Source organism: Hemiscyllium ocellatum, chromosome 24, assembly GCF_020745735.1.
Source record: "Hemiscyllium ocellatum isolate sHemOce1 chromosome 24, sHemOce1.pat.X.cur, whole genome shotgun sequence".
NCBI lineage: Eukaryota > Metazoa > Chordata > Chondrichthyes > Orectolobiformes > Hemiscylliidae > Hemiscyllium > Hemiscyllium ocellatum.
Window position 1 is genome coordinate 49,928,984 of NC_083424.1, and position 13,855 is coordinate 49,942,838.

The 13,855-nt window shown below is 43.0% G+C and overlaps 1 protein-coding gene across 1 annotated transcript; it reads right to left on the reverse strand.

Moving 5' to 3' along the window:
* Positions 1–11,576: 11,576 nt before the first annotated feature.
* LOC132827249 (transcription factor HES-5-like) lies at positions 11,577–12,546 on the reverse strand. The gene is made up of 3 exons (XM_060843873.1): positions 12,498–12,546; positions 11,944–12,102; positions 11,577–11,842 (listed from the first exon to the last, which is right to left on the reverse strand). Exons 1-3 carry the CDS (start codon positions 12,544–12,546, stop codon positions 11,577–11,579), a joined length of 474 nt encoding a protein of 157 aa, XP_060699856.1.
* Positions 12,547–13,855: the final 1,309 nt, after the last annotated feature.

Below are 13,855 nucleotides of genomic sequence, written 5' to 3' on the forward strand. Positions count from 1 at the left end.
AGTGGCATTTTTGATAAGGGATAGCATTTCAGCCATACTTAGGGGGGATATTCCTGGGAGTATACCCAGGGAAGTTATTTGAGTGGGATTGAGAAATAAAAAAAGGATGTTCGCTTTATAGGGATTGCATTATCCAGCCCCGAATAGTCAGTGAGAAATTGAAAAACAAATTTGGAAGGAGATTTCAGTTATCTGTAAGAATAATAAGGTGGTTATGGTAGAGGATTTTAAATTTCCAAATATGGTGTTAAGGGTTCAGATGGAAAGGAATTTCTTAAGTGTTTACAAGAAAATTTTCTGATTCAGTATGTGGATGCACCTACTAGAGAAGGTGCAAAACTTGACCTACTCTTGGGAAATTAGTCAGGGCAGGTGACTGAGGTGTCAGTGGGGGAGCACTTTGGGGCCAGTGACTATAATTCTATCAGTTTCAAAATAGTGATAGAAAAGGACTGTCCAGATCTAAACATTGAAGTTCTAAATTGGAGGAAGGTTAATTTTGATGGTATTAGGCAAAACATTACAGCGGTGGAGGCCAGTACAATTGCAACATTTTAAAGGAAGCTGGATGGTATATGAATAGGAAGGGTTTGGAGGGATATGGGCTGGGTGCTGGCACATGGGACTAGATTGGGTTGGGATATTTGGTCAGCATGGACAAGCTGGACCAAAAGTTTTGTTTCCATGCTGTACATCTCTATGACTCTATGACTCAATGTTGGAGGCAGATGTTCTCAGGCAAAGGGACTGCTGGAAAATGGGAAACCTTTAGAAATTAGGTAACAAGAGCCCAGAGAAAGTATACTCCTGTCAGGGTGAAAGGAAAGGCTGGTAGGTATGGGAAATGCTGGATATCGAAAGAAATTGAGGATTTGGTTAAGAAAAAGAAGGAAGCATATGTCAGGTGTAGACAGCAGAGATCAAGAGAATCCTTAGAAGAGTATAAAGGCAGTAGGCGTATACTTAAGAGAGAAATCAGGAGGCAAAAAGGGGACATGAGATAGTTTTGGCAAATAGAGTTAAGGAGAATCCAAAGGGTTTTTACAAATACATTCAGGACAAAAAGGTAACTAGGAGAGAAAAGGGCCCTTCAAAGATCAGCAGGAAGGCCTTTGTGTGGAGCTACAGAAGATGGGGAAATTCTAAACAAGTATTTTGCATCAGTGTTTACTGCAGAGAAGGACATGGAAGATATAGAATGTAGGGAATTGGATGGTGACATCTTGAAAAATGTCCATATTACAGAGGAGAAAGTGCTAAATGTCTTGAAATGCATAAAAGTAGATAAATCCCCAGGACCTGATCACATGTTCTCTAGAACTCTGTGAGAAGCTAGGGAAGTGATTGCCAGACCCCTTGCTGAGATATTTGTATTATCGAGAGTCACAGGCGAAGTGGCAGAAGACTGGAGATTGGCTAACATGATGCCACATTTTAAAAGGGTGGTAAGGACAAGCCAGGGAACTAGAGATTGGTGAGCCTGATGTCAGTGGTGGGCAAATTCTTGCAGGGAATCCTGAGGGACAGGACTTTCTTATATTTGGAAAGGCAACGACTGATTAGGGATAGTCAACATGGCTTTGTACATGGGAAATCATGTCTCATGAACTTGATTGAGTTTTTTGAAGAAGTAAAAAAGAAGATTGATGAGGGTAGCGTGGTGGACATGATCTATATGGACTTCAGGAAGGTGTTCAACAAGGTTCCCCATGGGAGACTGGTTAACAAGGTTAGACCTCATGAAATACAGGGAGAACTAGCCATTTGGATACAGAACTGGCTCAAAGGTAGAAGACAGAGGGTGGTGGTGGAGGGTTGTTTTTCAGACTGGAGGTCTGTGACCAGTGGAGTGCCACAAGGATCAGTGCTGGGTCCACTACTTTTGTCATTTATAGAAATGATTTGGATGTGTACATAGGTGGTATAGTTAATATGTTTGTAGATGACACCAAAATTGGAGGTGCAGTGGACAGCAAAGAAGGTTACCTCAGATTGCAATGGGACTTTGATCAGATGGGCCAATGGACTGAGAAGTGGCAGATGGAGTTCAATTTAGGTAAACGTGAAGTACTGCATTTTGGAAAAGCAAATCTCAGCAGGACTTATACATTTAGTAGTAAGGTCCTGGGGAGAGTTGCTGAACAAAGAGACCTTGGAGTGCAGGTTCATAGCTCCCTGAAAGTAGAATCACAGGTAGATAAGATAGTAAAGAAGGTGTTTGGTATGTTTTCCTTTATTGGTCAGAGCATTGAGTATAGCAGTTGGGAGATCGATCATGTTGCAGCTGTACAGGGCATTGATTAGGCCACTTTGGAATATTTCATGCAATTCTGGTCTCCTTCCCATCAGAAGGATGTTGTGAAACCTGAAAGAGGTCAGAAAATAATTACAAAGATGTTGCCAGAGTTAGAGGATTTGAGCTATAGGGAGTGCCTGAACGGACTGGGACTGTTTTCCCTGGAGCATCGGAGGCTGAGGGGTGACCTTGTATAGGTTTATAAATCGTGAGGGTATGGATAGGATAAAGAAACAAGTCTTTTCCCTCTGGTGGGGGAGTCCAGAACTAGTGGGCATAGATTTAGGGTGAGAGGGGAAAAATATGAAAGAGACATAAAGGGCAAATTTTTCACACAGAGGGTGTTGTGTGTCTGGAATGAGCTACCAGAAGAAGTGATGGAGGCCAGTACAATTGCAACATTTAAAAGGCATCTGGATGAACAGGAAGGGTTTGGAGGGATATGGGCTGGATGCTGGCAAGGGGGACTGGATTAGGTTGGGATATCTGGTCAGCATGGACGAGTTAGAAGGAAGGGTCTGTTTCCACTGCACACCTCTTTTACTCTCTAACTGCCGGCCAATCAACTATCGGCAAACTCTATCAAGCGGCAGCGCCACCGGGAGACTGTGGCTGCAGCTTGTATTACACCCAATGGGTGTCGAGGATCATCTCTGGAATCGACATAAAGGAATGGGGATGGTTCCAATCAGGATTTCCTCTCGAACCTCTCTCGATGGTGGCACTGGGTTCCTTTGAGTGTAGGAGCCCCTGAGTTCTCAAATTAACAGAACACAGTTGTGGTTCTCCCTGCATGCTGCGTTTCCCAATCGCCACTGGTTAATACCATTGTATTTTGCTCTTTTCCTGCAGAAAAGAAGCTCAACCAGTGATAACCATAGGAAAAAAGTAAACGTAATTAACAGAGTAGACTTGAATTGTGAGGGAGACCAAAACACAGGGTTTTAAAAATAAGGTGGCCCGTTATAAATCTAAGTAAAAAAGGTTTCAGACAAGAATCATTTACCCAGGACACGCTTGGAAAAGTGAGATTGACATCGCAAGGGGTAGTGATGGCAAAATGTTAGATAAACACGCAAAGAATGGAACAGTTAGGTAATTGTTCTTGACCGGAGGAGACTTGATGGGCCGAAAGGCGTTTGTTTCGTGCTGGGAGATCGCTATGACTCTGCGTCTAGGATGTTACTTTGATAGAGTTAAAGGAAAGCGGCTGGGGATGATGTGGGGGTAGGGTAGAGTTTCGGAAGAATAAACATTATATATAGAATATAGGACAGTTTCTGTACAGTTCTCTGTTGGACATTTTGTCTGGCGAATTTCAAAGCGATTGAACAGCGTCTTCACCTTTTACTTTTAAAGGAATTGGAGAAAACAAATCTCATGAAGTTTATCATGTTGCAAATACACAGCGACCAGGACCTTAACATTCGCAAAGTTAAGGAAAGCGAGTTGAGGAAGCCTGGACTTAGGAGATTTGGATTTGGGATATCATATTGCAGCTGTACAGGAGATTGATGAGGCCACTTTTAGAATTCTGATCTCCCTGCTCTGGGACAGATATTGTGAAACTTGAAAAAGGTTCAGAAAAAAACACACTAGCAAGGATGTTGCCGGGGTTGGAGGGTTTGAGTTATAGAGAGAGGCTGGGGCTGTTTTCTCTGGGAGGCTGAGGGATTTATCAACCTTATACAGGTTTATGAAATCATGAGGGGCATAGCTAGGGTGAATAGCCAAGGCCTTTTCTCACGGTAGAGGATTCCAAAACTAGAGGGCATAGGTTTATGGTAAAAGGGGAAAGATTTAAAAGGGACCGAAGAGGAAACTTTCTCGTATGGAGGATAGGTGCGCGTATGGAACGAATTACCACGGGAAGCGGGAGAAGCTGGTACAATGACAGTATTCACAGGATGTTGCTGGCTAAATCACCATTTGTTAGCCATCCCTAATTACCCATGGAACAGTTAAGAATTAGCCATATTGCTGTGGCTCTGGAGACACTGATCACTATTCAAAAGCTGCTTAAAACTTCAATTTTGCTGAAAGGTATGTCACACTTTGCCAGTTCGCGGCAAAAAAAAACAGAAATTCACAATCAGAACTGATGCAGAGTCACCAGACTGGAAGCATTAACTCTGCTTTCTCCCCACAGGTACTGGTGAAATTGCCAGCAATTTCTGGGTTTTTTTTTGTTTGACGTCACCCGCATCCGCAGTTCTTTGTTTTCTTTTATCGTTAGTTACTGCCCGTCACTAACTCATCGTGCTGTAATGAGTTCAAACCCTGCTCACCCCTTCTGTTTTCTCCCATTCAATACTCACCCATTTCCGGTAACAGATCAAAGCACTGTTTCCAGGAAGCATCCAATGAACTTCCACTGGGATGTGGGTTTGCCTCTAGTCTTGTATTTGTACTGTTTGGGGCAAATCTTATTTAGCTCCCATTCAAAATCAAAGAATCACTGCACTGTGGAAACAGGCCATTTGGCCCAACAAGTCCATACTGACCCTCCGAAAGTAACCCATCCAGACCCATTCCCCTACCCAATTACTCTATATTTCTCATGACTGCTGCACCTAACCTCCGCATCCCTGGACACTATGGGTAATTTAGCGCGGCCAATTCACCTGGCCTGCACATCTTTGGATTGTGGGAGGAAACCAAGGCACCCGGAAGAAACCCGCACAGACACGGGGAGAACGTGCCAACTCCACACAGTCAGTCACCCGAGGCTGGAATTGAACCCTGGTCCCTAGCACTGTGAGGCAGCAGTGTTACCACTGAACTGTCGTGCTTTATTTGAAAATGATTGCAGTTCTTGATAAATATTAATTTTGCATATCAGCATCTGAGCTATAATTGGATTATGAAGACAAGGCTTTCTCAAACCTGTCATGCATCGAGTGAAAATGGAGTCTGCGACCTTTCTGCACTCAGTGACGGACTATGATACAGTGCGGATATCATGAGTCAGACCCTTAAGGGAATACTGCACACTGTGAGACACAACACGGTAGTTTGTTGGTTGCCATCTCTATATCATGGAGTGACTGACAGCATCGACTTCAACAATCCATCATTTTTAGTCAGTCACCTACATTTTTAAAAAATGCAACACACGCCGCTGCTTAAATTCTCAAATAGAGCGGCCGATTTGGGGGGAGCTGAAAATGCGCATTTTTTCACTTCTCAACGACACTTGCAGGCCTCGCTCCAAACTCATCCTCCACGGCATGTGCTTCTCCCTTAAATACTTTATTATATTCCGCTTTCAAATATCATCTAGATCCAAATGTTACTGTTGTGCTCTTTCGCCAATCGTTCGTTGGAAAGTTCAAATAAACTGTTTACTTTGTTAACGTTCTCAAAGAAACAAAGCGGGGTTCCCAGGCCCTCTATTTCTCTCCTAACTGCATGCCAGCTGCTTCTTATTCAGTTACTCAGCCAACCTGGGACTCGCATTGTAGAAAAGAAACTGGGACTCGCAGTACTGCAGGCGACAGTATTTTTCTTTGGGTTTGAGCTTGCCTGGGTTATGTCGGTAACCGTACATACATTTTGATGTCGCACTCATTTGCACTGAATCTTGGGGTAAAAAATGAGGTCTGCAGATGCTGGAGATCACAGTTGAAAATGTGTTGCTGGTTAAAGCACAGCAGGCTAGGCAGCATCCAAGGAATAGGAATTCGACGTTTCGGATTCCTGATGAAGGGCTTATGCCCGAAACGTCGAATTTCCTATTCCTTGGATGCTGCCTAACCTGCTGTGCTTTAACCAGCAACACATTTTCAACTGCACTGAATCTTGCACGAGTGTTAGATGATTAACGTGAAAGGCACTACATAAATGCAACTTGTTACTTCTTTTACGATACCATAAAACTTTCCTTTCTAGTATTGATCTGTACCTCTGCTAGCATCGCTGCAGCGCATTCTGAGAGCTTGGATGTTTTAGACTCCAATCTGGTTCAGATTCACCCCTGCACTCTCCCAGTTTTACCGAGGAGCTAACCCTACAGTGGGAAAGCGGAGCTGGCTCGGGGATGTGAAAACTGAAATTATCCACTCCCGAAAATTTCAATTTAAACTTGCTTAGGTTGTTCAGACAACTTGCCTGTTCGCAATCTCCAAATGCCACACGACTTGATGAAATATATATTTTTTTCTGTTGATTAAATTAACCAAGCGACTCTCTAACATGACCCTGCACACTCTCTCTCATCCCCATCCCTCTCTCTCTCTGAACAATAGGGTAATCCACTCTCAGTTTGCCGCGCACACACACGTTGCTTTCTTTATAATCCCTTCATGTGACAGAAATTCACCTGCCCAACAGAAAGCTCTGTGTGCGCGTTTACTGACGCACACAGAGCTCCCGTCCTTGTTCTTCACTTGGAACTAAATTGCCTTCATATCTACTGGAAAGCCAATGCTCTAAATAGTTAGATTAATGCCAAATCGTTTCAAAAGAATCCAGGGATCCAGCGGAGATTGGAGTTATGACTGGCATCAGCTTGGAAGAGAAGCTGAGTAGAATCATGTTTGTCATTCTGTCCATATCTATCTATCTAACTAGCTATCCATTCTTCCATTTATATATTTATCTGTCTGTCTGTCTGTCCATCAACTGGAATACTAACGCCCACTCCAATGCCTTTTTTGTCACATTATATTCAATTCATTCACCTCGAATATCAATGCTGTACAACTGCACCATTTAAATTACTTCAGGTTGGACAAAATGGCGTTAAATCTTTCTCAATCAACTAATTCGGAAAAATTGAGAGACAACATTATTCAACATTTAGAAAGAATGGGATTAAGCAAGAGCACTCCTCTCATGAATTTGCTAGTGGAATGCCGTGTCTAGCTCTTTCGAATTTGTTAAGGCAACATGGATTTTAACAAGGTTGTTGGCAATAATAGACATGGCAGAACCCCATGGGATTCATGGCAAGGGACAAGATAGATCTAAAATTTGCTCAGTGACGGGATGCAAAAGGTTAATGCCGATGGGTGTTTTGTCTCTGGCAATTATTCTCAGTAGGGTTCCGCAGGGTTCAGGGTCAGGACTAATCAATTTCATGGTAAATGCTAACATGCGGGGCAAGGGTGATGAAGGAGATTAACAGGTTAAAATTATTGCAGAATATATCATATTTGGCGATGAGATTGGTGGTGAGGAAGAAAATTGTAGATTACAGGGAGATTTAACGGTTTGGTCAGATGGGCAATAAAATGCTTATTAAATTAAATATGAAAATAAATTTAGCCTGCTGAAGTAAATTAATTCCACCTCCTGGATACCTTCTAAATTACATTAAATCAAACTCTGAACATGCTTTGCATGCTTTTATAGTTCTTGTGATACAGAGATAGTGTCACCCCTCTTAAAACAGCAAGCTCGGAGTTCAAGTCCCACCTGGCCTGGAGATGTGGCATAATATTTCCAAACAGGCTGCTTAAAACAAAATAAAGCATCCTTCATTTGATGAAGGATAGGCGTAGATCATACGCGCAAGGAAGCTGCGCCAGAACTGTGTAAGACATTAATTATGTCGCAATTAGAGTGCCTATGAGAAGTTTTGGTTGTGATATTACGGATGGGCACACATGAGGTTTCCCAGGATGCTGGCAATCAGCTCTGAATAACGATCGCTTAGACTGTGGCTGTTCACTTTAGAACAGAGAAGGCTGAATAAAGATTTAGTTGAAGTATAGAAAATTATGAGGGGGCAGACAGAGTGGATAGGAGGGGCCGATTTTCTTTTCCCTTATCGAGGTGATGAATAATAAAGGAGAAAATAATTGGAAAAAAGAAATGAGAGTTGATGAAAATGTTGATGAGGTGGTCAAGGAACTCAATGCATGAAAGGATGGTAGATGTACAAACCCTCAATACTTTCAAAAATAGACCAAAAATTGAAAGTGAGTTTAAGCTGGATCACTTTTTTAAATTTATTTCTGCACAGATACAATAGGTTGAATACTGGCTCCCTGTGCCATAATTTTCTATCATTCTAATTTCGCAATTTCTGTCGAACAGTGTGGCACTGGAAAAGCAGAGCAGGTCAGGCAACATCCGAGGAGCAGGTGAGTCGACATTTTGGGCATAAGCCCTTCATCAGGAATGCTGCCTGACCTACACTGCTTTTCCAGCGCCAAACTCTGACTCTCCAATATCTGCAGTCCTCACTTTCTCCTAATTTCTCAATTTGCCAGTTATGGGGAAAAAATCTAGCACATGATCAAAGTCTATCTTCAAAGAGTTAGTTTTGAAGAATTTCAAAGGATTCAATCCCCTGTCATTGAGACGTCAAAAGTAGGAACAAAAGTGGACCATTCGGCCCTTCAAGACTGCTTCACCATGCAATATGATCATGGCAGATCAACCAACTCAGTACCCTGTTCCCACTGCTTTTCCATACCCTTTGATCCCTTTGACCCTAAGAGCTATAACTAACTCTTTGGAAACATTCAGTAGTCGGCCCCAATCGCTTTCTGTGGCAGAGAATTCCACAAGATCACACTCTCTGGGTGAAGAAATTAGTCTGTCTCCGGGATTATATTGAGCAGATCACTTCATAGTACCTGTATTTAATATGACAAATACTGTCCTTCTCAATGGGTTTATAATTTTCTATTAAATGATTCACTGTTCATTGAACAAGCTACTGAACAAAGTAAAGCTGAATTATTCGCCTATACTTGTTGGATGGCCACCATTGGTAACAAATGGAATTTGGTCAATTCACCAAGGGCACAGATTTATTAGTACTTTGTGTTTTTTTCAGCTCTAATGACTTGAAGCGTGCTGAAGAAATTGGATTCGTTAAGCTGGAATTTTCTGTTATTTTCCGCTTGTGTCAGCAACTCTTTCCTTTCTGTCTTAAAAACCAAAGCACATTGAACGTTGTCGATCATCGCTGTGCATTAGCTCGTCGAAATTACGGAGTAGTGCTCTACCAATCTAATTGTTGGACATTAAGAAGTGCTAGCTATTTAGAAACTGATGCACAGTTACTGAATGACCTGAAGTGCAAATATGTTAAATATACACAGTATGTTATTTTTAGTTTCTTGTCTAGTTTCTTGATTGTCTATTAATCAAACTCGTACCTTTCATTTACTCATTTAACATAAGCCAATGTATGATCACCCCTCATAGATCTTTGCAGCCATGCACTATTTGCAATTCGTTTAGCTAGTCCTCTTTTTATTATTCATCCCATCGCTGGCTGGGTCAGCATTTATTGCCCATCGCGAGTTGCCCTTGAGAAGGTGCTGAGAAGCTGCCTTCTTGGACCGCTGCAGTCCACGTGCTGTGGATTGACCTTAGAGAGGGAATTCCAGAGTTTTCGCCCTGCAACGGTGAAGGAACGGCGATGGGTCAAAGTCAGGTTAGTGAATGACTTGGAGGGGACCTTCTATATGGAAGTAGTCCTGGTTTGATTGCTATTTGCTTTTACCAATTGCTTACTCATTTGAATACTAATCCCCTTTCGCTAAAAGAGAACATTAGCTGGCTTCACAGACAGAAATTTAGAAAACACATTGGTACGACAATTTTTGATCCCAGACACCGGCATAAGAGCTGTAACAAAAACAGAAAGTGCTGGAGAAACCCAGCAGGTCTGGCAGCACCTGTGGAGAGAAGAACAAAGTTAATGTTTCAAGTCTCGTATGACTCCCCTTTAGAGTTTTATTCAGACTCCCAGAATCCGCAGTATTTTGCTTTTCTTAATGGATAGATCTGTGTTCCACAGATAAAGGAGACAGGGAGAAAATTAAAAGAAATTTACGAACAGTCATTCAGGTCGTATTGCCTTACGTGAATTATAGTGAACACAAGTCTGAAAAATCAGATTAACTAAATAACGTAAATAACTCGCCAATATTAGCATAGTTTTAATTGATTTTATTCACGGTTGCATGTATATAATACAAGACATCGTGTACATTCAATCGGGGTATACATTCTGACATTGCAACTTATAATTGGATAACAGCAACTTCTGCATTTTTTTCAAGTCCAAAACTTGCGTTTGTGTCGCTCTCTTGAGACAGATGGAAGCAAGCCACCAAGTAATTTATAGGGAACAAAAGCGGGCTCTCGGTTTGTACAGAGGGCGATAATTCAAAGATTTAGCGTGTTCCAGAGATGTAAGAAGGCGATCTTTCGCATGAACTAAATAGTAGATGAAATTTCAGCAACAGATTCAACAGATTCCAAGGTCGCCCATCATTTAGTTCACCCTGAACAAGAAATCAGGAAAGTTGCTGAAATCTTAACAGAGACACCACGGGACTAGGAAAAGTTTTATTTTAATGATACAGCTTTGCCAATAATGGGCCTATTAGAAATTATGACTGAAGGAGTCTCAACATTCTGTGGAATGGTCGGCATGTTGACTGAATACCAATGGCCTCATTGAATAGACGTGGAATCACTGAGCAATAGCCGGAAATTATGGTGAATAGAGATCAGTTATGAGATTCTCCAAGCTAGTGTTAAGGACAGAAAAGGAGGCGCTCATGCCTTGATTTCACTGGAACAGCTAGGAATTGAACCATGAGAGTACAGTGCTGTAATATTTGCGGCGGTTAACTGCGGAAAGGGTGACATTACTTAAAGTGGTCAAACTATATGTGGCCAGTCAGGATAGGGAAATGCCATGCTTCCATTCTTTGTCTCACGGATGTGGGACCTGGGCGGCGAGATAAGAGCCCACTCTCGACCTGGCGACAGTGAAGACATGACAGGCAATGCAATTAGAAGAGGGACATGCGACCAGTAGAGGGCGATGGTGAGAGAGTGCAGGGAAATCCATCTCTGTGAGAGTATCGAAGAGTTGAAAGGCTGTGTATATGGTGAAGGAAATAGTGTAGTCACTGACTCATGAGTATTCTGGCAACACTCAGGGACCCGCCCGCCTAACCTCGTTACAAATGACCCCCAAGAATTGCAGCGTCTCTTCACCATGAAGAAGTAAAAAACGATCCCTTTCCAGGATCTGCGAGCACGTTTTTATTAATCACACTGATGACAATTATGGGAACGAGAAGTCTGACTAACCTACCGATAGCGCAAAATCAGGACATTCTTTATACAATGACGCGCCCCCGTAAATCGGGGGAATACGCTTTCTTCAATGTGAAGCAACCCTCACTACAGTTCCACTTCGACCACAGTTGTCGCTGACACTGGAGAATGATTCTCCTACATCGTCTTCACCACCATCTGCAAACGGGGCAGAGTGTCCCACCCGTTCAGGCTGTGCGTTTTACCAGGGTCTCCAAAGGGCTGCCTGGCTACACTGAGCTGCCCGCTCGCTGCCGCTCTGACAGGGAGCAGGGGACAGAAGACAGACTGGATAAGTCACGGAGGCCTTGGCCGGACACGGTGGCTGTCTTCTTTGGAAACGTGTCACCAACTTCTTCTGAATGTCGCTCTTGTCTTGTTGGGCAGAGAAAAAGCGCAGGGCCTCTTGCAAACAGCGAGAGTATCCTTCGTTATAGTCACGCTCCGGAGTGTTGGCCGGGCCGCTTGCTGCAAAACAAGGGGGAAATATTGAGAAAACACTGAGTCACTTAGACTACCTGGAACTGAGTGGGTGGAAAGCAAGAAACGCCAGGGATGGTGAGCCTTACCTCGGAGCTGTTGGCTGTGATACTTCAGGTAATTCACGGTCATTTTCAGAATGTCAGCCTTCTCCAGCTTCATATTGGGCTCCTCCGTTTGGAATTCCCTTCCCAGTAAAGTCTTGAGCTGGTTGATGCTGCTGTTAATCCGATCACGGCGCCTTTTCTCTATCGTGATCTTCATTATCTGAAAATAGAGCGGATTAAGTAAGTTTTGTTTTGATCTGGCTATAAGCGTTGAACGCCCTCAGTGCCGACGTTTATATTCACCGCATCCTTTTAATGCTCACTTTGCTTTTCTGCTTGGCAGTGAATTTTTCCTCCGAGTATTCCTGGTTGATAACGTCGGCAGTACTGGTCGGGGCCATGCCTGATAATTGAAAGAGACCAAAGCGGGCTTTGCGCTTATTGTAATACGGCAGGCGGGAATCCTCCTCTATTTATACCGCTGCATTTCCATGACAAAAGCGTGAGTCGGTGTTTCATGAGGTTTCCCACACTCTCTGGCCAACGAACGCTTTCAGAAGGACAATAGCCGCATCGTTGCCTTGTAAATGCCAAACTAATGATGGGCTTTGACATTGCTTTTGCGTGGGAATCTCTGAGGACCATCTGGACAGTCCGTGTGACAGAGCAAACCCGGGGGCAATTAGTCACGTTCAGAGTTATGAGAATCTGAGAAAGGTGATTTCATGTTCCCTGACACGGAGTCATGTTACGTTGCAAAACGCCACTTTGGCATCTATCTCATTCTAAAGCAGAGATCGGTGGGCACCAGGATTAATATCGTGAGACAGAGTGTATAACCAAAGGAAGGTCATGTCCACGGGATGGACTGGCTTAATTACGCATTTTGCAAACGGGATTTAAATGTATTTGTCTAGCTTCCTCCTGCTGGAGAGGAAAGGACGTACGGCCGATGTGAAATAAACTGGGGAATGCACTGAATTTTGATTGTTGGCCTATCGTAATATAATTCCCCAAATAGCTCTACCTGAATGTTGATTTCCTGAGGTGTTTATTGTTTTCTTGTACCTTTCATTATAGTTTATTTTAGGTAGTTCTACAGAGTAGTTCAGCAGAACTCCGTCCTTTAAGATCGTATGTCCAAATCCCGCTGCAAAGATTTGAGCACAAACCCCTCGCATGAATTCTTCGGTAGTACTGAGGGAGTGCCGCACTGTTGGAGGTGCTGTCTGTGAGGTGAAGCCAGGTCCCACCTGCGCTCTTAGGTGGCTGTAAAAAAAATCCCCAAACAATCCTTCAAAGAAAAACAAAGAGACTGTTCCTGGTGTTCAGGTCAATAGTTACCTCTCAATCAACATAGATTAACGTTTTATTACTGTTAATACTGTTTGTGGGAGTTTGCTGTGCACAAATTGGCACTCCAGATGTGCTTCAACCTTTGTAAAGGGACGTCGTGATAGGTGCTACGTAAATGTAAGGCGTTCTTTTTTCCACCCTGTTTTGATAACGCTAGGTACAGGGTATTCTAATTACTAACCGCTCTGCAGAGCCGCATGGTTCGGTAACAGTAACAGATGTGTCAGTATAATGACTTGTCTTCCAGATGTTTAACAGGTGACACTCTTGCGAGCTAAACGAGGCAGAGAAGCTTGCTAGTGGCAGCAGCACAAGCAGGGACAGCTGTTTCCAACTTAAGCTTGTGTATTGTGCTTTGCGCTGGGCCATTGACCCGTCAACTCTCAAAGCTGACACGTGGGAAACTTTCAACAACAATTAACTGTCGCCTGAGGAAAGAAAACGTGAATCCTGGCATCCTCCTCGCTTGTGACTTCCATTCATTTTCTTTTTGCATCAGAGTTAGCAGCTGATATTGACCATTTATTAAGCTTCATTTATCAGTAACTCAATCAATAGCGCTCGATGAATGAGACACTCTCATAAAACCAAGAAATGT